The 23896-nt window shown below is 60.2% G+C and overlaps 2 protein-coding genes across 6 annotated transcripts; one reads left to right on the top strand and one right to left on the bottom strand.

Annotated features, from left to right (window-relative positions):
* Nucleotides 1–1671: 1671 nt before the first annotated feature.
* On the bottom strand, nucleotides 1672–2430 carry TMEM203 (transmembrane protein 203). Its single transcript, XM_032708501.1, has one exon. The coding sequence runs from the start codon at nucleotides 2340–2342 to the stop codon at nucleotides 1932–1934; it is 411 nt and encodes a 136-aa protein (XP_032564392.1). The 5' UTR covers nucleotides 2343–2430; the 3' UTR covers nucleotides 1672–1931.
* Nucleotides 2431–2471: 41 nt separating this feature from the next.
* Nucleotides 2472–17647, top strand: NDOR1 (NADPH dependent diflavin oxidoreductase 1). Of its 5 annotated transcripts, none has more exons than XM_032708495.1 (16): nucleotides 2484–2585; nucleotides 3219–3421; nucleotides 3677–3811; nucleotides 4594–4671; nucleotides 4960–5057; nucleotides 5840–5938; nucleotides 6576–6677; nucleotides 7157–7363; nucleotides 7748–7869; nucleotides 8853–9073; nucleotides 9481–9588; nucleotides 10297–10411; nucleotides 11344–11490; nucleotides 12126–12244; nucleotides 14678–14772; nucleotides 16886–17434. In XM_032708495.1, the coding sequence occupies exons 2-16, from the start codon at nucleotides 3350–3352 to the stop codon at nucleotides 17064–17066; spliced, it is 1899 nt and encodes a 632-aa protein (XP_032564386.1). In that variant the 5' UTR covers nucleotides 2484–2585; nucleotides 3219–3349; the 3' UTR covers nucleotides 17067–17434. The 5 variants fall into 5 exon arrangements, with proteins under 5 accessions (XP_032564389.1, XP_032564388.1, XP_032564390.1 ...); XM_032708496.1 differs by lacking the exon at nucleotides 16886–17434 and adding an exon at nucleotides 17441–17647 and having other exon boundaries at nucleotides 2485–2585; XM_032708498.1 differs by lacking the exons at nucleotides 3219–3421; nucleotides 16886–17434 and adding an exon at nucleotides 17441–17647 and having other exon boundaries at nucleotides 2472–2585.
* Nucleotides 17648–23896: the final 6249 nt, after the last annotated feature.

Genomic DNA, 23896 nt, shown 5'->3' with positions numbered 1-23896 from the left:
GGCCCTGCACAGGCACCCCAACAATCCCACCCTGTCCCTCAGAGTGTTGTCCAAACACTCCTTGAGCTCTGGCAGCCCTGGGGCTGTGCCCACTGCCCTGGGGAGCCTGGTCAGTGCCCAACCAGCCTCTGGGGGAAGAACCTCTTCCTGAGATCCAACCTAACTCTGCCCTGACACAGCTCCAGGCCATTCCCTGGATCCTATCCCTGGTCACAGAGAGCAGAGATCGGAGCTGCCCCTGCACTGGCCCTCGTGAGGAAGCTCTAAACCCCAATGAGTTTCCCCTCAGTCTGAAGTTCAGCCCCTTCTTGAGGCTGGACAAGCCATCTCAGATGCTCCTTGTATGGCCCTTCCCCATCCGCATGTCCCTCCTTTGGACACTCTCTAAGAGCTTCACATCTTTCTCGTATTACAGTGCCCAAACTGCCCCCCAGCACTCGAGGTGAGGCTGCCCCAGACCAGAGCAGAGCAGGATAATCCCCTGCCTCAACCAGGGAAGGACTGAGTAAAGGGGGGGTGGTGCTCCTGTCCTGTACTCACCTATGCCCTGGAGCCAGCCCAGGATGGGCCACCTGGAGTCACTGGGGACATGGAGCCAGGTGCTACCTGAATAGAGGCTAGTGGGAGCAGGTCACACTGAGCATCTAACCCCCAGTATGGACCAGTTTGGGCTAAATACATGTCAGTTTATGGATCCTGCTGGCCCGGGCTGCTGGTTGTCCCACTGCCGTTCCATGACAGCCAGGATGAGCCGGCAGCAGCACCAAGGGACAGCCTCTTTCCAGAGAGAAGAGCAGCAGCCACTGGTCCCGTTGTCATCAGAGGATCTCTTGGGGAGATCAGCCCGACCAATACATCCCTGGTGCCCCTCGGGCCTCTGAGCTGACAGAGCAGTGACACAGCTGTTGTTGATAGGGCAGTTCCTGTCCCTGACCCCACCTGCACAGACCCCAGGGCAGAGGGGAGAGGGCAGAGCCAGAGCTGGGCCAGGGAGGCTTCCCCTCCAGCCCTGGCTGCCAGGAGATGTTCTATCAGAGGGAACATCAGCAGAACACACAGGTCTGTGACACACGAGGTGGGAAGGAGCACAGGCTGCTGGGCTGAGGGTGAGGGGCTCATCAGCCGTTCCCAACACCCTTGTGGTGGGAGCTGGACACCAGGGGTGCCAGGGTGTCCCTGGCACTGGGACCTCCCTGTGACACTGGTATCTGACACCTTGATCAACACTTCCACATGGAATACTGAACTCCTGCTCTCTGGGGTCTGAGCACAGTGTTTCACAGCAAAGTCAGGGTTCAGTGACATCCCCCTTCACAACCGGCATCAGCAGTGCATGGTCCTGCCCTTTGCCCTGCCCTCCCCGGCCTCCTACTTCCAGACGTAGGGAACGGAAGCGAAATACAAAAAACATCTGCTAAAAACCACACTTATCAGTGTTCTCCGGCTCACAGCACAGCCCCACAAAACTCTGAGAGAGCTCTGACGGGATGAAGTGCTCAGGGAAGTGAGGGGACAGATGGGAATCAATGAGCTTTGCTGCAGGGCAGGGCAGAGGTCTGGGGGATATGAAGGGATCTACAGCACCCTCCTACCCTCCAGGCAATTCCTGCTCTCAAAGCGGCAGTTTTAGATACAACTGCTTTCTATGGAAAAAGTTTTAAATGAACCCCAATCCTTCAACGCACTTTTATTTTACAATAAAATAACTGGCACACCCAGCAGCGCTCGCAGGGCAGGACAACACAGGGGCCGGGAGGGCTGAAACAGGAACGCGGCACAACGGGAGCTTTTGGGGGAATGTGGTGCTCTGTGGCACGGCAGCGAGCTGCGGCACCGACCAGCCTGTCACAGCCTGTCGCCGCCCTCTGCACAGGGATAACGCCGAGGGGAGCCTGAGGCCCGGGCCCGTCCCCCCGTCCCCGCGGGGACCCTCAGTTCACACGGCAGGCCCGGATCATGAGCAGCTGGAGCAGGATGAAGACGGGCGACATGATGAGCCCGTACCAGAGCTCCCGAGTGTGCTCCACCAGCTTCTGGCACAGCAGCATCTCGAACACGAACTTGAGGCTGAGGATGGTGAGGATCCAGAAGAGCCGCAGCACCGCCAGGCGCTTCTCGCCGTCCTGGAACAGCCGCACGGACACGATGGTGGTGAAGTAGGTGCTGAGCCCGTCGGCGGCGAAGAAGGGCACGAACACGACCCACCAGGAGAGCGCGGCGGCCGCGCCGTCCACCTTGAGCACGAGCAGCACCGTAAAGGCGAGCAGGGCCAGCGCGTGCAGCAGCAGCTCGAACGTGGCGAAGCCTAACCACTGCACGAGCTCCCGCAGAGAGAACAGCATGGTCCGGGGGGCGCGGGGCAGAGCCGGGGAGCGGCACCGGCCCTGTCCGGGGGCACCGGGCCCGACCCGCCCGGGGCTCGGCCCGCCCGGCGTGGGCGGCGCGCGGCGATGACGCCAAGGGGCGCGGCGGCTGATGACGTCACAGGGAGTGCGGAACGGGTGGGGAGTCCCCTCAGCCGTCGTGTGACGTCACGGGAGCGGTCGCACTGTGGTGACGTCACGGCGGAATGGGGCCGGTCTGTGGTGAGTCCGAAGAGCCGGGGGATCCCCGGAGATCCCGATCCCTGCGGCCTCTCTGCCCTGGGGACGGGCTGGGAGAGCTGGGGGGGTTCACCTGGAGAAGGGAAGGATCCAGGAGAGCTCGGAGCCCCTTCCAGCGCATAAAGGGGCTCCAGGAGAGCTGGAGAGGGACTTGGGACAGGACAAGGGAGAATGTATTCCCACTGCCAGAGGGCAGGGTTAGATGGGATATTGGGAAGGAATCGTTGGCTGTGAGGGGAGGCCCTGGCACAGGTTGCCCAGAGAAGCTGTGGCTCTCCCTGCCCTGGAAGTGTCCAAGGCCAGGTTGGACGGGGCTCAGAGCAACCCGGTCTAGTGGAAGGTGTCCCTGCCCGTGGCAGGATGTGGAATGGGATGAATGTGAAGCTCCTTCCCAGCCCAGATCAGTGATTCTGTGATTTTGTTTTTTATTATTATAATGTAATTTATTGTTAGTATTCTATGGGCACATGGTGACAGCAGCCGTTTGCAGCTCAGACATCCCTCTGGGCTGGATTTCCTGCAGGGTTCCCTGTCACACACAGGGCCTTGCTCCTTGGCAGTGTGGCTGAGAGCAGTGTGTGTCTGATCACACTTTTCTCTGTCTCTGAGCTCCAGGCTCTTCCACAGGCCCCTTCAAGTGAGGGGGATTCATAGGGCAGACAGGAAAGTTAAAACCAGCAATGGGGAACAGCCGATCCCAGGACTGCACTTACCCTGTGGGGATGAGGGCAGTTAAATGAGCCAGGATGTGCATTTTAGTCCCTCCATGCCCAGGCAGTGGGGACAAGGAGCACAGTGTGTCCCTGCTGCTCCTGCAGGTGAGGACACGGCGTTAATCCCTCAGCGCTGTGCAGGGGTGGGAAGAGAGCCCACAAGCCTTGTATCCCAGTGCTGGATCCCAGCTATTCACACCCCTGGGCTGTTTGCTGTGTCAGCCCCACACATGTCACCTTGACCCCCAGTTCCTGGTGCTCCTTTGGGTGGGGTTGGTGCTGCTGGGCCCAGGGCAGGCCCAGCTCTGCCTCCCCAGTCCCCTTTCCCCTCTGGGTGGTGGCTCTGGTTTGTCTTTGCAGATGGCAGAACGGAAGCTCCTCGTTCTCTTTGGCAGCCAGACGGGGACAGCCCAAGACACGGCGGAGAGAATCGGGAGAGAGGCCACGCGCCGGCACCTGCAGTGCAGGGTGGAGGCCCTGGACAGCTGTGACCTGGTGAGATGGGACACACAGGGGACTCTGGGCACTGCTGCTCCTGCTCCATCCCCACCAGCCCTATTTCTGCCACTTGGGCATCCTCCACCCTTGCTGTGATCTGCTGTGTGTCACCAGGGCCTGGCTCTGGGGGCAACCCTCCCTGGGGGCAGCTTGTGCTTAACTTTCCCTGCCAGGTGAGGGGCTGGTGCTGCAGGGAGTGGGTGGGCAGCAGGTGCTGCTGCAGGGCCTATGGAGGAGCTCGTGCCACACGGGGCTGTGGGTTTTATTCCAAGCGTGGTCAGTCTGGGAGCTCATTGTGGTGTGGGCAGCCATGTGGGAACAGCCAGGACACGTATTTCGTAGAATGACACAAGGGTCTGGGTTGGGAGGGACCTTAAAGATCATCCAATTCCACCCCCGACCATGGGCAGGGGCACCTTCCACTAGACCAGGTTGCTCCAAGCCCTGTCCAACCTGGCCTTGGACACTTCCAGGGCAGGGGTAGCCACAGCATCTCTGGGCAACCTGTGCCAGGGCCTCCCCACCCTCGCAGCCAACAATTCCTTCCCAATATCCTATCTAACCCTGCCCTCTGGCAGTGTGAAGCCATTCCCCCTTCTCCTGTCCCTCTATCCCTTGTCCCAAGTCCCTCTCCAGCTCTCCTGGGGCCCCTTTATGCGCTGGAAGGGGCTCCAAGGTCTCCCTGGAGCCTTCTCTTCTCCAGGTGAACACCCTCAGCTCTCCCAGAGCAGTTTGTAGGCTGCTGACCTGGACATACCTCTCCATGTCTGTGCCCACAGGCCAACCTCATCCATGAGCCACTGGTGGTGTTTGTGTGTGCAACCACCGGCCAGGGAGACCCACCTGATAACATGAAGGTAGGACATATTCCTGTCCATCTTGTTTTTATGTTCCTGATCCAGGGAATTCTCTCTGGAAGCAGCTTGAGCAGTGGTTGTTTTTGGAGGGGGGAGCACCAGTCACCTCTCATGGGACATGAGCAGGGAGCTGGTGAGGGGGCTTTCAGAGGCCACCTCTGCAGGAGTGCTCCCCACTGTGTTGGGGTTCAGGATGGGCCCGATGGGGGCAGAGCAGGGATCTGGGGGCTGGCAGGCAGGGCAGGCTGCCTGGACAGCAGCAGGACTCCCCAGCCGTGTCCTCCGTAGATGTTCTGGCGGTTTCTGTTCCGGAAGAACCTGCCGCCCGGGTCCCTGTGCCAGCTGGACTACGCCGTGCTGGGCCTTGGCGACTCGTCCTACCCCAAGTAAGCAGCTCTGCAGCTCCTGGATGGCTGCTCCTCACAGCTCTGGCTGTGGGAGGGACCAGAGTGGCTGGAGAACAGAGGGGGTGGGGGGAGACAGAGCCTGACTCTGGATGAAATGAAATGAAATTCCCACCAGCCTTAAAAATCCTTGCTCTACCAGCCTGTGTCCCTCCCAAATCCCAGGAATTAGGCTTCTGCCCATTTCTTCCCCCCCAGCCTCTCCAAGCAGGTCGTTTGCTGCAGTGGGTCTGACATCAGGTGTCAGTCATTTATTGCAGCTGTTCAGTTTTCCATCTGAACTGCAGGGAAGCAACTTTGTGCCACAGCACAGGCTGTGCCACTTGCCAGTGGGCCAAGGCAACAGGAGACATCAAACACAAATGGCAGCCAGCCTTGTTGGTACCAGTTCCATCCCAAAAGATTGTTCCCATGTGCCTGAAAGAGCTGTGGAGGGAGGGGTAGGTGTGCCAGAGCTCCATGGGGCACATGGGGCAGTGAGGGGCTGGAGTGAAGGAAGTGTTCTGAGTCCCTGAAGGGAAGCAGGACCTCCATAAGTCCCTTCTGGGAGCTAGGCACAGCCCGTGAGGCCCAGCAAGTGGCAGGCAACTGCTCCTGTGAGCTGCCCTAGGTTGGGGCATAGACTGGGCAGGGCACAGGCCAGGTTGTGTTGCTGCCTCTGTGCTGCTCCTGTGGCCCTGGCAGCAGGTGCTGGCTTCAGTGGGCACTGCCTGCTGTGCTGCTGGAGCAGCCCTGCCTTCACAGCTGTGTTATTCTCTGCTTAGGTTTAATTTTGTTGCAAAGAAGCTGCACAAACGGGTGCTACAGCTTGGGGGCAACCCGCTGCTGCCAGTGGCCTTGGGAGATGACCAGCATGATCTGGGGTAAGAGCCATGGGGAGGTGTGGCAGGGGGAGCCCTGGGATGCACTACAGCTCTGTCCTTGGGCTGCTGGCAGGGCTCTGTGTGCTTTACACACAGCCCTGCTGTGCCTGGGGAACAGCAGTGTGCTGCTCCCACCACGGGGCTGCTCCAGCAGCTCTGTGCACGTGCTGAGTTCTGCTCATAACACTTCTGTGCCAGGACCTGAGTCACCTGCTTCTCCGGGGTGTCCAACGACCCCCAGGATGTGCCAGCATCTCCTGGCTCAGCCCCAGTCCTGTTCAGAGCGGGGGATGGCTGTGTCACACAGCCACGTGCCTGCAGTAGCCTGACCTGTGCTCACCTGGCATGGGGCAGAGGCTCTGTGTGGCTCAGGGAATTGGTGATGGCCACAGGTGGTGCTCAGGGGGCTTGTGCTTCTGTTCAGGTGTCAGTGGTTGGGCCCCAGAGAGCAAGTGAGTGCTTAGAGTGTCTGAGACATGTTTCCTCCCAGACCTGAAGATGTAAGGGAACAGCCTGGGGTGACTGTGCAGTGCAAGGGGAGCAGGGCTGCCCCAGCAGTGGGCAGGTGCAGGGGTAGCAGGGCTTGGACCCTAAGGGATGATGTTGTTCTGCTGCAGCCTGAATTTCCCTCCTGTAGGCCGGATGCAGTGGTTGATCCATGGCTTGTGGCCTTATGGGACAAGATCCTCGCTTTGTATCCTCTCCCTCCTGGCCTTGAGATCATCAGCCCAGACACACGGTGGGTGCAGAGGGTGGGCAGGGTGGGCCCCAGCAGGGACTGGCTGCTGTGCAATGCCACACTTCCTTGGCTGTTCTCCAGAGTGGAGATGTGCTCTGCGTTGACCAGGAACCCTTCCCACACAGCTACTGGTGTCCCAAGTGTTCCTTGTTCTTTGGCCACTGGTGGCCCACTTCTCTCTGGATGGTGTGTCCCTTTGTCCCCCGCGGGCGTGTCAGCTGCCCCAGCCAGGTTGTGCCCATCTTGCCATCCTGATGTGCCTCTGCCCCTGGCAGAGTGTGTGTGCCCAGCCAGCCTCCCTCTGCCTGTTCTGGAGACTTTGGAATCTCCTGGCAGTCTGCATTGCATTCCCTTACAAAGCTAGCTCTGGGGAACAGGGATGATGGATGGTGGATGCAGCGGGAAACTCCAGGCCTCGCCCTGGAGCAGCAGAGGAGCTGTGGCATGGAGTAACCACTGCATTGCTCTCCTCTCCACAGCCTGCCCCCAAAATACACCCTGCACTACCTGCCTGAGGACTCCCCACCCCCTGAGGGTGCCCTTCTCCAGCCGACAGCGCCCAGGGCTGTTCCCTGCGAGCTCCATCCCTTCGCTGCCCCTGTGGTGTCCAACCAGCGGGTCACGGCACAGTCCCACTTCCAGGACGTCCGGCTCATCGAGTTCGACGTCACGGGCTCGGCGATCACGTGAGCATTTCCCTGACTCCCCCAAGCTCCCTGACTCCCCCTGGTCCTGTGGGACCAGGTCTCCTGTAGCCTGCCCTCCTCTACCACTCCCTGTCTCGACTAATATGTGATGTTGCAGCCCTGGGGACGTGGTCCCTGCTGCGTGGTCCCCTTCCATGACAAAGTCAGGAGTGTGTGGCAGTGGGGGTCCTGCCCATGGACCAGTTCTCCTTGCCTGTCAATAAGAGAGCACGTTGGTGACACTGGGAATTAGCCTCCCCTGATGTGGTTGCGGGTCGGGGTGGACATGCCATGGCTGTGGCTTTGCCTCATGGCTATGCCCCGTGGCTCTTCCCTGTGGCTCTGCCCCGGGGCTGTACTCAGCAGCTCCTGCTGCATCCACAGGTTCAGTGCAGGGGACGTGGTGATGATCCAGCCCCAGAACTGCCCTGAGGACGTGCAGCAGTTCTGTCAGCTCCTGCGCCTGGACCCAGACAGACACTTTGTGCTGAAGCCCACGGAGCCTGGTAGGTCCTGCCCACTGCTCCTTTCCCTCCCTGCTGGGACAGGGCAGCCCCTGAGCACTGGCCCAGCCTGCAGCTCTGCTCTTCCTTTGCTGTAGACTTGGTTCATGGAGTTGGGAGTGTCAGATGGATACAGGACACCTGCCTGTCTGGCAGTATGGGGACTGTCCTTCTCTCCCAGTGCTGTGATCGTGTGCATCCTGCACAGGGTCAGGGTGACTGTGGGAGGAATCCAGCAGTGCCAGGTTCCACCTGGGCCTTGTGCCTTGGCAGCACCTTGCACAGGGTGGGGAGGATCCTGCAGCCTCCTCAGCCCCAGACCCAGGTCAGGAAACCCGTGCTTCCTTGTAAGGGGAGTGCAGGTCTCCCCACTCTAACCCCACGGACCTCCTGCAGGTGCTTCTGCAGCCACAAATGAGCTCCAACAACCAGAGAAACCCCTTGGAGGCCCCTCAGAGCCCTTGGTGGCTCAGCAGTCTCAATGGAATTGTGACAGTTTTCTCTCCTGTCTCCTGAGCACCTATTCCCCTTCCACCTTTCCTGTGTCTGTCCTTGCTGGAATTTTTGCCTGGCAGGCAAACCCAAGAAAAATTCAGGCTGCTCCTCACACCCTTGGGACGTACAAAGGAAACAAGGACAGGCTGACACATGACACTACTGGTTATTTCCACTGCATTGTGTGCAGGATGGGTGGGAGCCATATGGATAATGCATTATCCCAAAGCACTTCCCAAAAACAAGGGACAGCTGAACACCACTGACTTCCTCTGTTGCCAAGCCTGTGGGCTTGAAAAGCAAACTGGGGAGAGCAGGAGGGAGTGAGGCCCCATGGTGGGAGCAGTGGGAGCTGAAGTTGGCTCCACTGGGGCATTGGTGCAGTGTGTGGGCGCCCACAGGCAGCAGGGCTGCCCTGGTGTGGGGACAGGCAGTGCCAGCATCCGGCCCCAGGGCTGGCCCTGAGCTCTCCCTGCTGCCTTGCCTTGCAGGCACATCCCTCCCTCCCCTCTTGCCACAGCCCTGCACCATCCGGCATCTGGTCACCCACTACCTGGACATCTCCTGCGTGCCACGGCGCTCCTTCTTCGAGCTCCTCTCCTACTTCTCCACCAACGAGCTGGAGCGGGAGAAGCTGCAGGAGTTCAGCTCTGCTCAGGGCCAGGAGGAGCTGTACAGCTACTGCAACCGGCCCCGCAGGACCACGCTGGAGGTGAGGCTGGGCAGCAGGGCACACCTGCTCCATGGGGGCTGTGCCAGGCCAGAAAGCACCCAGGCAGATGATCAGCCATAATTTCTTGGCTGGGGAATTTAATCTACTTCACCCTCTTTATGAAGTGTCTGTGAATTTCCACTGGCAGTTAAGACCAGCTCTAGATCCTTCTTGCTCTGAGGTGGGCTCTCTGCTGCAGCCTGGGAGGCAGAGGGCAATGAACACAGTGGGGTGTTGGTGCTCAGAGGTACCCAGTGGGGTGCCTCTGGTCGAGGGCAGCGTGGCACAGCCATGTGGCACAGCCATGTGGGACAGCCTGTGGCACACTGAGAACAGGCAGGCTGCCTTCTGGGGGATGCAGGTTGTCTTCTGGGGTGCAGCAGGCCTCACCCCTCTTGGCTTTGCAGGCCCTGTGGGATTTCCCTCACACCACGTGTGCCATTCCAGCTGATTACCTGCTGGACCTCATCCCTCGCATCAGACCCCGCGCCTTCTCCATCGCCTCCTCCCTGCTGGTAAGAGCTCAGCCCTTTTGGCCTCGTGTCAGGCTCTGAGCTGGGGGTATGGCAGGGCCTGGGCTGGCTGTTCCTGCTGTGCATGCCTTGGGTGTCCAAGCACTACTCCCAGGCCCCTGAACACCCACAGCCCACCCAAACCCCTGCTCTGCAGTGAGTCTGCAGCAGCCTGACCTGCTGGTGCCAACCTCAGGGCTGTACCAGCCTCCAGATTAGCACACTTGCTCTCCTGCAGCCCAATAAGTGCTATCCCACTGCTCCTCAGAGGTCTGGTGTCCTTGTCACCAGAAGCAGTGAGATGTGGTGCCGTGAAGGCTGGGAGTGCCCCGGGTGGCCCTGGCAAGCAGGAGTGCTGCTCCCTGTGCTGCCGGGAGGTGGCAGTGGGACCCGGGCCCGGTGCTGGCAGACATCAGCCCAATGCACGGCTGGATTTGTCCTCCATGGGGGCCTCTTGGCTTGGACGGTCACTGTCACTGTTGACAACTGTGCAGAGCATTCCTGCAGCAGTGCTGCTCTGGGAAAAACCATTGGAAAGGTTTTGGGCAAGGGCCTGCTCCATTCCAAGTGGCTGTTTTGGGCTAGGATGAGTGTTGCAGGCACCCTGGCAGGAGCTGGGCCCAGGTTTTGTCCCTGGAGGAGGTGCTGGGCCCTTCCTGTGAAGCTGTGCTTGGTATCCCCTCATTTCTCGTGGCTCCTGTCTGGACACAGGCTCACCCTGACAGGATCCAGATCCTCATGGCAGTGGTGCAGTACAAGACACAGCTCAGCAAACCCCGCCGTGGGCTCTGCTCTACCTGGCTGGCTTCTCTCGATCCAGAGCAAGGTAATTGCTTGGACTCTGTGTGCTTGTCACAGCACCCAGCAGTGATCCCTTGGGACCTTGGTGGAGCTGTGTGTGTGCTGACCATGTGCTGGAGCTGCCTGGATCCTGGCTGGAGCACCACCTCTGTGGGGGCTGGAGCACACTGGCTTGGCAGGATGAGCTGAACTCACAGGCCGCTGTTCTTCCTTGCTGCTCCCATCTTCTTCAGAGCATGGTGGGCTCCTCTGGCATCCTTTGGGCTCCTGGTTTTCTCCCAGCTGCTTGATCCTCCTGCTCCCAAGTGTGCCCTGCTGTCCCCCTGATGGCTGCTCCTGGTGTCCTGGAGCTGGTAATATTCTGACTGCTGGACACTTCCAGCCCCACTGGGAAGGCTGGTCCTTCCTTTGAGCACATCCACCCTGTCCTGCAAAGCCTGTGTGTGCTGCTCATCTGCTCCAACCACAAACCAACTCCAGTGGGTCCCCACGCAAATGTGACAAGCTCATGAGGTCTCCCAGCTGCAGAGTAGTAGAGAATTCCTCTGTATGGGTCCAGGGCAAGACAGGGGCTTCTCAGAGTACCTCCATAGGGCTCTTCACCCAGATGAGTTAAGTGTGGCCTCCCTTCCATCCAGCCAGGTTGGGATCTCTGCCTGCCTTCCCTGCTGTCCTCCCTGGCACAGGCTGTGTGCGGAGAAGGCTGTCCCACAGCCCGGGTGCTGAGGGGCTCTTACCTTGCCCTGGGGTTCACTCAGGTTCTTTCAGAGGAGATGCCGAGACAGCTGAAGCACTTTTCACACGCACAGGGTGTTCCCTTGGTGCTTGGGGTGGTGAGCCAGGTGCTGTTCATGTCTTTGGAGCATCCTGGAAGAGCTGGATGCCTGGCTCCCCCTCTGCAGGCTGTGCCAGGGGCAGGGATGGTGGAGTGATGCTATTCAGTCTGTTTGTTTGCAGGTGATGTCCGGGTGCCTCTTTGGGTGAAGAAAGGAGGAATGAAGTTCCCAGCTGACCCTGCCACCCCCGTGATCATGATTGGCCCTGGCACAGGGGTGGCACCTTTCCGAGCAGCGATACAGGAGCGGGTGGCACAGGGATGTAGAGGTGAGGAGTGGTCCTGGGAGGGATTTGGGGTGCCTCTCGCTGCAGACAGGTCTGTGTCAGCAGACAGCAAGGAGGGACTGGGGGGCTCGTGAGGGTGTGGACGGGTGCAGGGTTTGAGTGGGAGCAAGCTGGGCTCAGGGGCAGGTGAGAACCAGAGCCTGTGTGTGCAGCCTGGTATGGTTATTCACAGGCTGTGCTACAGGGCAGCTCCTTGGGTCAGCGTAGGGCTCTGCAGAGGCTTCCTTGGCTCTCTGAGAGTGAAGATGGATTACTGAGCTCATCTGCTCCTGCACAAGGAGTTGTGCCTCTGCCCTTGTCCCATTCTCATTCCCCTGACTCAGCCATGAGTCTCAGCAGAAAGCTGAGGCTGGTGGAGGGGAACAGGCAGCCAGTTTTTGCTCTACCTGCTCCTCACCTCCTGCTTTTCCAGTACGCAGGGGCCTCTGGTTGCCGCAGGTCACTTGGCTTCATGCTCACGTGGCTCCTGGCTCTTCCAGGCCTGGGCTGCCAGGCAGGTGCAGCAGAGAGGTGGAAGCCTCTGCTCTCAGCCCCAGGTCCCATGGGCACCAGCAGTGCCCAGCACTCACAGGGCATTCGGTCCTCCCAGCACAGCCCCTGTGCTCTGCTCTCTGCAGGGAACTGCCTCTTCTTTGGCTGTCGACAGAAATCCAAGGACTTCTACTTCCAGGCAGAGTGGGAAGAGCTGGTGGCAAAGGGCTTCCTGACACTCTTCACAGCCTTCTCCAGGGACCAGGTTAGTTCCTAGAGGAGGAGGGTGGATACAGAAGCGTTTCAACCAGCACTGATGAGACTCTGTCAGTGTGTCTGTTCCCTGTAACTGTTGGCATGGCCTGTGAGGAATCTAGTGGAGTGGTACAGTGTCACCTCACTCCCTCACACACCTTGGTGCTGGCTGGGATTTGCCCCCCAGCTCTGCAGTGCCGGGGCCCTGCCAGGACATGTGTGACTGGAAAGGCTGCTGGTACGGGGCTGGAGAGCACTGGAGCAGATAAGGCATTAGCCAGCTTTGCTTGGCTGGGCCACGTGAGTGATAAAAGGCTCACAAGCCTCTCGGAGGGTTACCAGGCAATAACTTTCTTTGGTTAAGTACCACCCTTCTCACTGTGTCCCTCTGAGCACTGGCTGAGCCCAGGGAGCTTGGCCTCTGTGCCAGCTCTCCTCAAGTCTCAGCCATCCAGGAGAAAGTTCCCTGTAGGTACAAGCATCCCCACAACTCAGCCCCTCACTTTGCTCCCTGGTTTCCTAGACAGTGTCTGTGGAGAGCAGCTCTCATCCTCAGGGCTTCAGGGCTTTTTATGCTGCCAGAGAGGCTCCCTGAGCTGAGGTTCTGTTTCACTGCCTTGCCCTGTCCCTTGATGGCAATGAAAGCTCAGCCTGGCTTTGGAAGAGAGATCTGATAAAAAGGGAATGGGGATCTTACAGTAGCTCAGCTGCACCAGCCCTTTCTCCTGACTGTGTGCATGTGTTGACATGAGTCCAGCATCTTTTATGCACTCACTTGTAAGGCATGAGCTGGATGCTTCTGTGAAGGCTTTCCAAGTCTGTGATGAACAGGAGCAGCACTGCAGAGGGTTGTTGGTTGACCAGTGAAGGGGGGACCTGCTGCTCCCGGAGTCTGGAGAGCTGCCAGAGCCACTTCCTGCCCTCACAGACTCTGGAGGGATGGGACTCCCATGGGAGTCCCTTCCTGCTCCACAGGCCAAAGCACTTTGTCCTGAGTCTCCTGCCCCTGAGCCATGTCGGGAGGTGAGCAGGAGCACAGCCAGGTGGGATGAGCTGCATTGGGCCATTGTACCTTGGGCTTCAGGAGATACCACAGCCCTTAACTCATCAAAAACTGTGTTGTCAAAGAGCCAGGCAGGGGCTGAGATGCTCCATAGCTGAGCAGGATTTCCCTCTTCTCTCTTAAGGTGCCCTTTGCAGTGACCTCTTGTCACATCACGGTGCAGACTGATCCCAGCCTAACGTGGCTGCCTCTAACTCTGAGCAGGATGCCCCGGGGTTTAGCTGAGACACTGTGACCCCAGTTTGTCACTGGAGTGCTCTGGTTTCTGGGCAGTTGCAGGTCCTTAAATGACCCCCTGAGAGCCCCAGCCTGGCTGGCAGGGCCTCTGGCAGCACTCAGCTCATTACTGTTAACGATGTGAGGCAGAGCTGAGGTGCTCGTGATGGGCATCATGAGTTGTGGAGCCATGCCCAGGTCGACCTGGCACTCCAGTGCAATCAGCCAGTGGGGCTGTGGGACCTGCTGCCCACGTGGGGACCAGCTCCTGTGACAGCCAGGGCTGGTGCTGCTCGGGGTTGTTCCCACACACACCTCCAGCCTGCAGCACACAGGGCCCTGAGCCACCGCGAGAGCCGTGCTGGCGTTGGGGCTGGAGGTGGGGAGGGGGTGTGGGGAGGGGGCTGTGCCTGTGGCTCAACTCACTGCTGTGCAGAACCGGGTGTAGTGGGATGCCCAGCACGGGACCTGGCCTTCATCACAGTGTCCCCCTTGTCACAGGAGCCCTCTGGGCCAGCAGTGAGTTCAGGCACTGGTGTGTAGCAATGGTGTTCTCTTGGGCAGGAGCCAGGGCCGTAGGCAGTTGCTTGGATTCTTGAAGTCTTGTGGATTAACCCTTTGGGAACTCTCCTTAGTTGGGCTGTACTGTGCCAAAAGCCAGTCCCTGAGCACAGTGGAGAGGCAGGGAATGGGACCAAGGCCATCCCTCCAAGCTTTCTGCCCTTCCGAGATGTTTCAGGTCTGCAGCAGCCAGGGGTGTGGGGAAGGGTCCCTGTCCTGCAGGAAATTTGGCACAGGGAGGCCACAGAGCCTCCTCTGCCTGTGCTGGGAGAAAAGGGGAGAGGGCAGGAAGGAAATCCTCATGGGGCCTCCCCACCTCATGGTCCTGGCCAGTGGACACCTAAAGAGTTGGGAGGGCTACTTTGTCCTCACTGAAGCTCCTGCTGCTGCACTGATTTCCCTCCAGCCCATCTCAGTGCACTGACATCAGATTTGGGGTTCCCCTTCCCTGTGTGGTCATTGATCCATCTGCTTTCCCAGTGCCCCTGCTCTGGGGGGCTGTGCTGTCCTGAGCCCTTGCAAACAGCCCCTGAGAAGAGTCCTGAGAGCAGGAGCTGTGGCTGCTGCCAGGGCTGGTGGGCTCAGTGCCCTGTTTACCCGCAGGAGGAGAAGGTTTATGTTCAGCACCGCATCCAGGAGAACCGGAGGCTGGTGTGGGAGCTGCTGAGCACTGGGAATGCTCATGTCTACCTGGCTGGGTGAGTGAGGGGTCTCTATGCAGGGACTGGGGAGTGGGGCTGCATGTTGCTGCTTCTCCACCTGCTTGGAGACATTCCCTCGGCTCAGCCCCTGGAGTGAGCACACCCCATACCCCAACAGGTCCCTGTGGGCTGCAGTGGCTGCTGCAGAGGGACAGCTCGTTCCTCCTCTCCCTGTGTCCTGCTCTGTAAGCCCTGGGCTCAGAGGGTTGTTTCTCACTTGAAATCAGAGAAAAGGGTTGTGTGGTGCCCGTGGCCACTCGCGTGGGCAGAAGGCTTTGAAAGCATAATATACCAGGGCTCCAGAGCAACAGCTTTGGGACCCCTGGCATGTTCTGTCTGGCTCTTCACACGCAAAACTGCCTCCCGGGGCAGGGACAAGACTGGCACCACAGCCAGCCTCCTTTGACAGCACAGTCATTCTCCAGGTGGTTGTCTTGGGCTGGTTGGACATCTTGAACTGCTGGCCAAAGGTGGAGTCTGGTCTTCAGAGGCAGAGTGTTGGCAGCTCTGCTCTGAGCTCTGTACCTCTTTTCCTGGGCAGAGCCCTTGACCTGCCTGCCGTCGTGACTCCCTGCACAACAGGGAGGAGAGGAGACTGCTCCGGAGACTGCTCCCCATTGCCCAGGGCGAGGGTTGTGAAATGCTTTGGACTCTTGAGCTGGCAAGAGGCTGGTGATGGTGTTTGTGGTGTTTGTGGTGCACCCCGTGACCTGGAAAGGGCTGTGCAAACCTGGGCCTTGCTGTCGACACGAGCAGCAATTGCAGGAGGCTCCTTCCTGCCTGTCCTGTGCAACAGCAGGAACTTCCCCGGTGCCTTGTGGGGCCAGACTGGCCTTGCTGCATTCCTGGGAGAGGGAGATTCTTGTTTACTGCCCAGGAATTGGAGGCTAGGCCTCCCGCCACACTGTCTGTCACTGCTTCCTGCACTGCTGCCTGCACTGCTGCCTGTGCTGCCGGGCCTTGCTGCACTGCAGGGCTTCCTGGGCCCTTACCCCAAACTGGGCCCTCCTACCCTTGGATCTGGGCTTCAGGTTTGGTGCACTTGGGACGTGAGTTGTGCCACCATCCACAGCCCAAATGCTGAGACTATTGGGCAGCTGTTGGGTCCTTCTTCCATCCCCTTTCCTACTGTTCTTTGATCCTATTCCCTACTTTCTGGTGCTGACAGAGATACCCTGGGGGCTCCCAAAAGGGGATCAATGTCTTGGAAAGAACAGGGCTTGCACAACTGTCCCTATGGCAGGATTTTGGGTGACCGTGAGGATGGTGTTTTGGGTGTCGAGGTTGCTCTGAGACTGAGGGCCTTGTCCCTGGCACAGGGTGTCCCTCAGCCCCCATCAGGCAGGTGGGATCCTTGTCCTCCCTGTACAAGTGTCCACTTGCAGAGGGCACTGTCCCTCTCCTACTGAACAGCCCACACTATGTGGAAAGACTCCCAGGATCAGCCTTCCCTTTCCTGGCCCACAGACTCTGAACTGCCTGTGGGGTGCCAGACAGGAAGGTGCAGGTGGGCGAGCCTGAAAATGGCCTTTTCCCCCCTAAAAACAGTATTCAGAGTTTCAGCCAGACTAAGATAAAGTGAGTCCTGAGTTGTGTGTCCCTGAGCAGTGTCCCTGGGGCATGTCTGCCTTCAGCCAGGCCAGCTCTGGGGAGCCAGGGCTGTATCTGCTACAGAATTGTTCCCAGCTTGTCTTGCCCAGGGGCAAAAAGGTTGAAAATGTCTCTCTTTTTCTGAAAAAAATAGCTATTTGACATGTTTTCCATCACAAAGCCCAGCTCCATTATCTTGTACTCGCATATCACTGCCTGACTCAGAAACAATAGGACTCTTCCAAAAAAAGAAGACCTCCTTTCTGGGTATTTTGGGATGTTAATCAGCTTCAAAGGAAAGTCAGGATTCTGCCGTGTTCTTGGGAAACAGCAAGGACGTTGCCAGATGCTTGTGCCAATTGGAGCAGCCTGGGAAATTTTTTATTAGATGTTTTTTTTGTCGCACAGGCAGTTCATCAAATGAAACTCTATCCAGGAAAAAAAGTCTGAATTTCTGATTTCCCCTAAGAAATAATTGTGCTTGAAAGCATTGAATTCTATTTGGGTATTTTTTGCACAGGGGCTCGTGTTTTCTCCTCTATTTCTCTTATTTTGAGGTTTACCTGGCTTCAGTTCCAAATGTCACCATCAAACCAATCATCTTGGATTTCCTGAGAGCTGGCACAGCAGGACGGGAGCGGCTGCTCCTTCTCAGCAGTGTCTTACCCAGCTCAGGATCAGACATGTTTGACTTTGAGTGATTCCTGAGATGAAAGGACAGTTTCCTGCCCTCCTGCCAATAAATTCCAACTCTATGCGTATTCCTTGTGTCCCTCTAATGAGGATGCTGGCAAATGGAGCCATGTGGGGCTGCAGTTCAGGCTGCCGAGCTGTGATGCTCCTTCCCCAAGGTCTGGGTACTGCACATGCCTGCACTGGGAAGCCCTGTGGATAAGGGGGCTGCTCTCGAGGGAGGGGTAGGATGACAAGCCTGTCATTTATCCCGTGCCAGGCAGCCCATGTGGCAGGGTGAGACAGATTCTCACTGCCCTGCTGCCCCCTGATCCCAGAGCACTGGGGCTGCTACCCCTGGTTTTCCTTTCTCGCTGCATTGTGCCCCTGCTCTGTCCCCCAGGAATGCCAAGCAGATGCCGGTGGCGGTGGCTGAGGCCCTGCAGTCAGTGCTGCAGCTGGAGGGTGGCCTGTCACCCTCAGAAGCAGAGGAGCGTTTAACAGCCCTGGAACGGTCCCAGCGCTTCCAGTCTGAAACCTGGTCCTAAGCCTGGCTCCCTGCCTCCCCCTTTCCCCAAAAACTGCCTGAATAAAGGAGCCAGCACAATGATCTGCGCATCTTCCTTGGGCTGGGGTTACCCCAGCCTGGGCAGGGGTCTGTCCAAGGGTGTGGATTTACCCAACCAGCCCTTACCTGATGGCAGCAGGGCCAGGGTGGGTGGGAGGGGGCTGTCTCCTGGGGGGCTGGAGCCCAGTCCCTGCTGGAGCAGAGGTCAGGGGTCTCTGGGGGGATGCTGCTGGCTGATCTGCTGTCCCAGGGCCTCCAGCCCCGGGGGTCTCCATGAAGGGTGGGCAGCACTGCTGGGCATTGCTGGAGCCACAGCAATGGCAGTGGCCACTGTTTGAGGTAGGGCCCAGAGGAAGTGAACTGTTGCATGGGAGTCTCTCCACCCTGGCATTAGTCACTAGCGTTTGCTGCAGGAGGAGGCTGCCTGGACAGACCTGTTCCCCCTGTCTCCAGTGGCCAAGGCCAGCAGGGACAGGCACAGGAGGAAGCCTCGATCCCTCTGTCTCTGCTGCCCGTTCATCATCCTGAGCCTGCTTAATGCTGAGGTCTGAGCTCTGTGTGCCAGCTCCTGGTGATATTGCCTTCCTTGCTCTGCTGCATCCGTCCTCCACCCCATCCTGGGAACTGCTTCCAGCCCTTTCCCTGCAGCCTTGGGGTTGTGCACCCTCCTGGCCCTGCCAATGTCCCAGTGGGACCAGTGCCACCACCTTCCTCCCCCAGTTCAGCAAACTGGGTGCCACCATGTAAATAGCAATTAGGACCCAGGGCATGAATCAGCCAGGGACAGTCCCTGGGAGCAGGCTGGGACAGGAGGAGACAGTGATGCCACACTACAGCTGTGACCCAGCCACCCTCCCATGCTCCGAGTCATGGGGTCTTGCAGGGGTGAGCAGAGCTCCAGGGCATTGCTCAAACTGTGACACCACAGAGAGGGGGAACAGGGTGATTTTGGGGCTCCCCACCCCTCTGCTTTACCCTGAGGAGCTCTTGCACTTGCAGCCCCTGGCTGGACTGAGTGTCCCCATGGCCCAGAGACAGCACCGTGCTGGGGGGCTGTACTGTCTCTGAGCAGGGAGACAGCGCTGGGGGAACACAGGGCTTGTGCTGGGGGGCTGTGCTGGCTGAGCACAGGAGCAGTGCTGGGAGGCTGTGCTGGTCTCTGAGCTGGGGGCTGTACTGGAGGGGCCCATGCTGCCATGCCCAGGGGCAGGGGTGTGGGGAGCACTGGCCGCAGAGGTGGCTCCATTTGTGTTGGGCAAGGCGAAGAGGCGGCCGTGGGCCCGGCTCCTCCCCGGCTCCGGCGGGAGCTGATTGGCGCGGGCATGGCTTCCTGCCCCGGGCTGCTGCATTTGAGCCGCTTCCAGAAGCTGACAAACCAGACTGGTTAGAGCCAGGCTCTGCTCCAGCCCTGCCTGGCCCGCAGCAGGAGGCAGCTGCCTGTGCGGGTGCCCGCCACGCCTGCACCCCTCCTGCCAGAGCAGGCAGCGCCCGGCAGCGCCCAGCGCGTCCTCTCCGCCGGACCGTGGCGGGTCAGGACTGTGTTGGTGCTGGGGAGGAGGAAAAGGAGGAGGAGGAAGAAGAGGCTGTTGGATGCTCATGGTGATGCCCCTCTTGGGGTGTTCTGTCGGTGAGGATGATGGGGGTACACCCTGCTTCGAAGGCTCCTGACCCTTTGGTCTGGGAGGGCGCCCCAAGCTGCGCCAGAGGGATGGTGGGACTCCGTGCACATGCTGCTGCCTCCAAACCCTTCTGGCAGCCGTGCTGAAGGCTGCCTGCTGCCCTGGAGCAGCACCCACGTCCTACACCCAGCCCCAAGGGGCCTCGGGGGGTGAGGGGGGTGGCCTTGGAGCTGCTGTCCTCATGGAGGCAGCAGCAGGTGAGGAGGCAGAGCCTGGACCCCGGTCTGTGCAGACGGCTGGTGGGGAAGGCTGTGCCAGGCAGCGGGGTGAGAGCGAGACTGTGGGGCCGGAGGACCCTGGGGAGCCACCCCAACTCTGTGGAGAGGCGTCTGCTGCTGCCTGGGGACACTGGAACCCACCGCCAGCGGAGGATGCAACGGAGCCGCTCCTGCCTGGGCATGACGAGCCACCTGCAGGGCAGGACCCTCCTGCTGCCACCACCACCAGCCCCATCCCGCCCCACAGGGAGAGCCCAGCGCCGTGGGGGGTGTCTCCCAGCATGGAAAGCGCCTCCAGCTCCATCCTGAGCCTCTTTGGCAAGGAAGAAGGGATGTTGAGCGATGAGATGGCGGCGGCAGCGGAGCCGTGCCGCGTGCTGGCGGGCAGTGAGGACGAGTGCCCCATCTGCACAGAGCCCTACGACGACCAGCGGCACAAACCGACCCTGCTGAACTGCAGCCACGGGCTGTGCCGCGCCTGCCTGCGCGCCATCATGGACACGGCCGCCGGCACCGAGTTCGGCCGCGTGCGCTGCCCCATCTGCCGCCAGAAGACGCCCATGCTGGAGTGGGAGATCTGCAAGCTGCAAGAGGAGCTGCTCCTGCTGCACGCCCAGCCCAGCTCCCCCGGCACCCTGGCCACCCCCCGACCCCCCGCCCTGCCACCCCGGCGTCCCGGCCTGGCCGGTGCCCTCGAGCATCGCTTCCAGGTGCGCTTCCACACCAGCCGCATGTTCGGGTGCCTGCCCTGCGTCCGGTACCCGCCCTGCATCATCCACGGGCTGGCGCGGCTGGAGCGCCGCTGCCGCTGCTGCTACCTCCTGCTCCTGGCGCTGCTGCTGGCGGCAGAGATGCTCAGCCTGCTCCTCATCTTCCTCCCCATCGTCCTCATGGTGATTCTCTTCCTCATCCTCGATAAATAGCACTGGGTTGGTGCCCCCAGGCCGAACTGTGTGCAGGGAGAGGCGCCCTGCTCCTGCTCTGCCTCGGGGCTGCAGTTGGGCTGTGGTGCCAGCTGCGAGCAGGACTGTGACCCTGACCTGGCGCTGCCGGTGAGCCTGGAGTGGTTGAGGCAGCGGAGGAGCTGGAGCAGACAGCCAAGGGAGGCAACCCCGGAGCTGGACAGCACCTATGCCCCATGGGGCACCAGGAGACACAGCACTGGAGCAGCAAGGGGCGGATGGAGTGGGACCCCTTCCTGCACTGGGGACATCCCTGGCACAGGGCTGGGAACCAGAGGGGCTCTGCAGGCAGAGCAGGACTGTGCCATGGGCTGTGCCGTGGGCTGTGCCACCCACGCCCATGACAGACAGCTTGGGATTCCCCAGCATGGATTGGAAATACAACCTGCATTTGTACCACAGCCATGTCCAGCTGAGTTCAGTGCTTGGTCCAGGCTGAGCATTGTCCCCTTGGGGCCCAGTGGTGACACAAGGAGGGGACGGGCACAGCCAGTGATCCCCAGCCACCCTGAGAAGGGTGCCCACCCCACCCGGCCCCTGTCGTGCCGTGCCAGCCCGTGCTCAGGCCGTGCCCTTCAGGCAGATAAGAGAGCAAACACTGTTCCTGCAACACGTGGTAGAGGAGCCTGTGGTGAGCGGCACTGGGGCCATGCCCACATGGGACCTGCCCATGGCTGCCATGGAGCAGGAGTGTCCCAGGGCTGAGCAGGGTCTGGGCTCTGCCTCTGGCTGGGCAGCTGGGCTCAGATGGGGGCCCTGTCCTAGCCAGGCAGTGCCCAAGTCACAGTGCAGCTCCTCTGCACCCTTGCTCCTTGACACTCCTTGGGGGCACCTGTACCCTGAGGGGACAGGGATGGGGATGACTCCAGGCTTTCAGCCACCTTTGGGCTGGTAGTGGGTGGCAGGGAGTTGTCAGACCCTCGAGATCCCCCTAGGATACCTTTTGGGGGGTGCTGGCACCCGTGGTCACAGCCTGGGATGTGCTGCTCTGTATTTATCACTGCTGGCCTTCTCTGGGTGCCCTGCCAAGGCTCTGCACAGACCCTGTGCAAATCAATCCCCTATGCTGTCACCCCTCTCCATCCCCACCTGCCCATCCCTGCTGAGGGGCTGGTGATACTGCTGTTCCCTGTCCTCCTGCCCAGCCATGCCGGACTTGTGCAACCATCCACATGTCCCAGCTTTGCCCTTCTCCCCTGGAAACACACCGTGGGCACCTCCCCAGGCCTGTGACTGTGGGGGACCACACAGCAACCCCCATCCCCTTCCCCTTCCTCCTGCCCAGGGAACCAGATCAGTGAGGAGTGAGCACTGCCCTGCCCACGCAGGAAACATGTGTCCTTGTGCCCATGGGACACATGTCCTTGTGCCTGTGGGGGCAGAGATTTGGGCTTGGGCTTTGCAAGGGGACTCGTGCCACTCCCGGCGTCAGCGCTGCCATGAGTTGCTCTGGCAAAGTGCCGAGGCACGGGATGAGAGCCGGGCACCCCAAAACAGGTCAGGCCAGGAGGCACAGGCAGGTGGGTCACCCCCAGCCCCTGTGGCACCAAGGAATATTTATTTATACCAAGTGGAGCAGCTCCATCAGGAGCCAGCTCAGCCCTGGCTGGGGGCATTTTTGACTGGATGGAGCCTGCAGGGAGGGGAGGCTCAAACACCTGGGGGGACCCTGTCACTACGTGGGACCCTGCACGTGTCCCTGCTCTACATTGCATGGGGGGTGTGATGGGTGTGTGGGTGAACCAGGCCAGAGCTGCCCCACCGGGACGCGCAGAGCACGATGCACCCTCCCTTCACCACTGCCCACACCTCAAGGTGCTGAGCACTGAAGGGCACCTCCATTGCCCCGGGGAGGGGTCCCTGGGGGGCTGTGGTGCAGGATGGACCCCGAGGGTGATGCTGCAGTGTCTGCTCCCAGGAACTGGGTTATATTTAGCACTCCGAGATGGCAGCATGCGGGTGCTGCACCAGGGGAGCAGGGCTGGGGCCCACGGGGCTGACCCAGGGCACAGCCCCCCCCAATGCCCCTCACACAACCCCACACGGGCACCCTCTGATGCCCTGCTGTCCCCTGGCACCCCATGAAACACTGTGCCTCCCCCAGCACCCTGCGTCCCTGTGCACACCCCCTGCAGCCCCCAGCCCCCATCTTACCACATGCAGCCCCGTGCAACCCTCACCCACCTCCTCACCTGCCCCCCAGCTCTTCACTGCTGCCCCCCATTGCCTCACTGCAGCTCCCCAACCCCTCTGCCCCCTCACCATGGACTCCAACACCGTCCCCCAGATCCACCCCATCTCTCCACTCGCAGCCCTCACTGTCTCCTCCCGCAATACCCTGACACCCCATTGCACCCCAATCACATCCCCCAGGTGCTGGCACCGGGGTGACATGATGTCCCTAGACCAGTGACGAGGCTGTCCCCATCCCTGCAGGGACCTGCCAACTCTCTGGGGCCAGACCTCTATCCTGGCTCCTCCCACTGGAGCCCGGCGTGTCCCCCTCGGGTCCTGGCTGTGCGGGGGGGGCCGTGGGGACGTTGGCAGTGCTCCCAGCCTCGTGCATGCCCTGAGTGTACCCGGTCTGACCTGCCTGGGCAGCCAAGGGCTGGGGGCCAGGGGTCAGGAGGTTGGGGGTCAGGGGGTTGGGATGTCAGGGGCCCCACCCAACGCAGTCCAGAGGCATCCCCATCCCTATTGCACCACAACCAGCAGCAGCATCCCCCTTTTCACTCAGCCCCCCACACTGGGGATATGTCCCCATCCTGTACCTGTGAGAGCATGACCAGAGGGCCAGCAGCCACAGGGCTGGCATGGTGAGTCGCTGGGGGCAAGTCCTGTACCAGAATCCGACCTTGGATGTGGAGCTGGACAGTGAGCAGGAGTGTGTGCCTGTGATTGTGGGCAGACCTCACCTGGATTTGACCCCAAGAAACCCTGAGCTCATCAGTCCCTCCCCATCCACAGGGCCAGCACTGCCCTGGGGATCTGTCACAGCCTCTCGGGCTCTGTGCCACCGCCCATTATCCTCTCACTGTGGGGTTGCACCCCATTGTGAAAGCTGGGTGCTGGCACACGCTGTTGCAGGCAGCTTCCTCTCTGCTGAAACAGCGGTTTTGGGTGTGTGACTGCCCTGAGTTGGGGTTTGAGGCTGCATGTCCCCAAAGAAAGCACAGCCCTGGTGCTCCAACCACCTCCTTCCAGCCCGACCCGCTGGTGCCACATTGCCCTGCACAGCTCTGGCCCCGCGCTGGGGCCGGATCCTCCCGCTGCCTGTGTCCGTGGGGAACTGCTCCTGTTGTGCAGCCTCTGGGGCAGGATGGGGCTGGTGGGACCATGTGCCTGGGGACTGGCCTCAGCAGTGCCCAGGGTTGCCACCATGATCACCTGCAGGAGCAGAGCTACCCCAGCCCTGTGACCCCCGGCACCAAC

The sequence above is a fragment of the Chiroxiphia lanceolata genome, chromosome 21 (genome assembly GCF_009829145.1).
Source record: "Chiroxiphia lanceolata isolate bChiLan1 chromosome 21, bChiLan1.pri, whole genome shotgun sequence".
NCBI lineage: Eukaryota > Metazoa > Chordata > Aves > Passeriformes > Pipridae > Chiroxiphia > Chiroxiphia lanceolata.
Note: the sequence above shows the minus strand (reverse complement) of the source record. Positions and strands in the feature narration are given on the sequence as shown.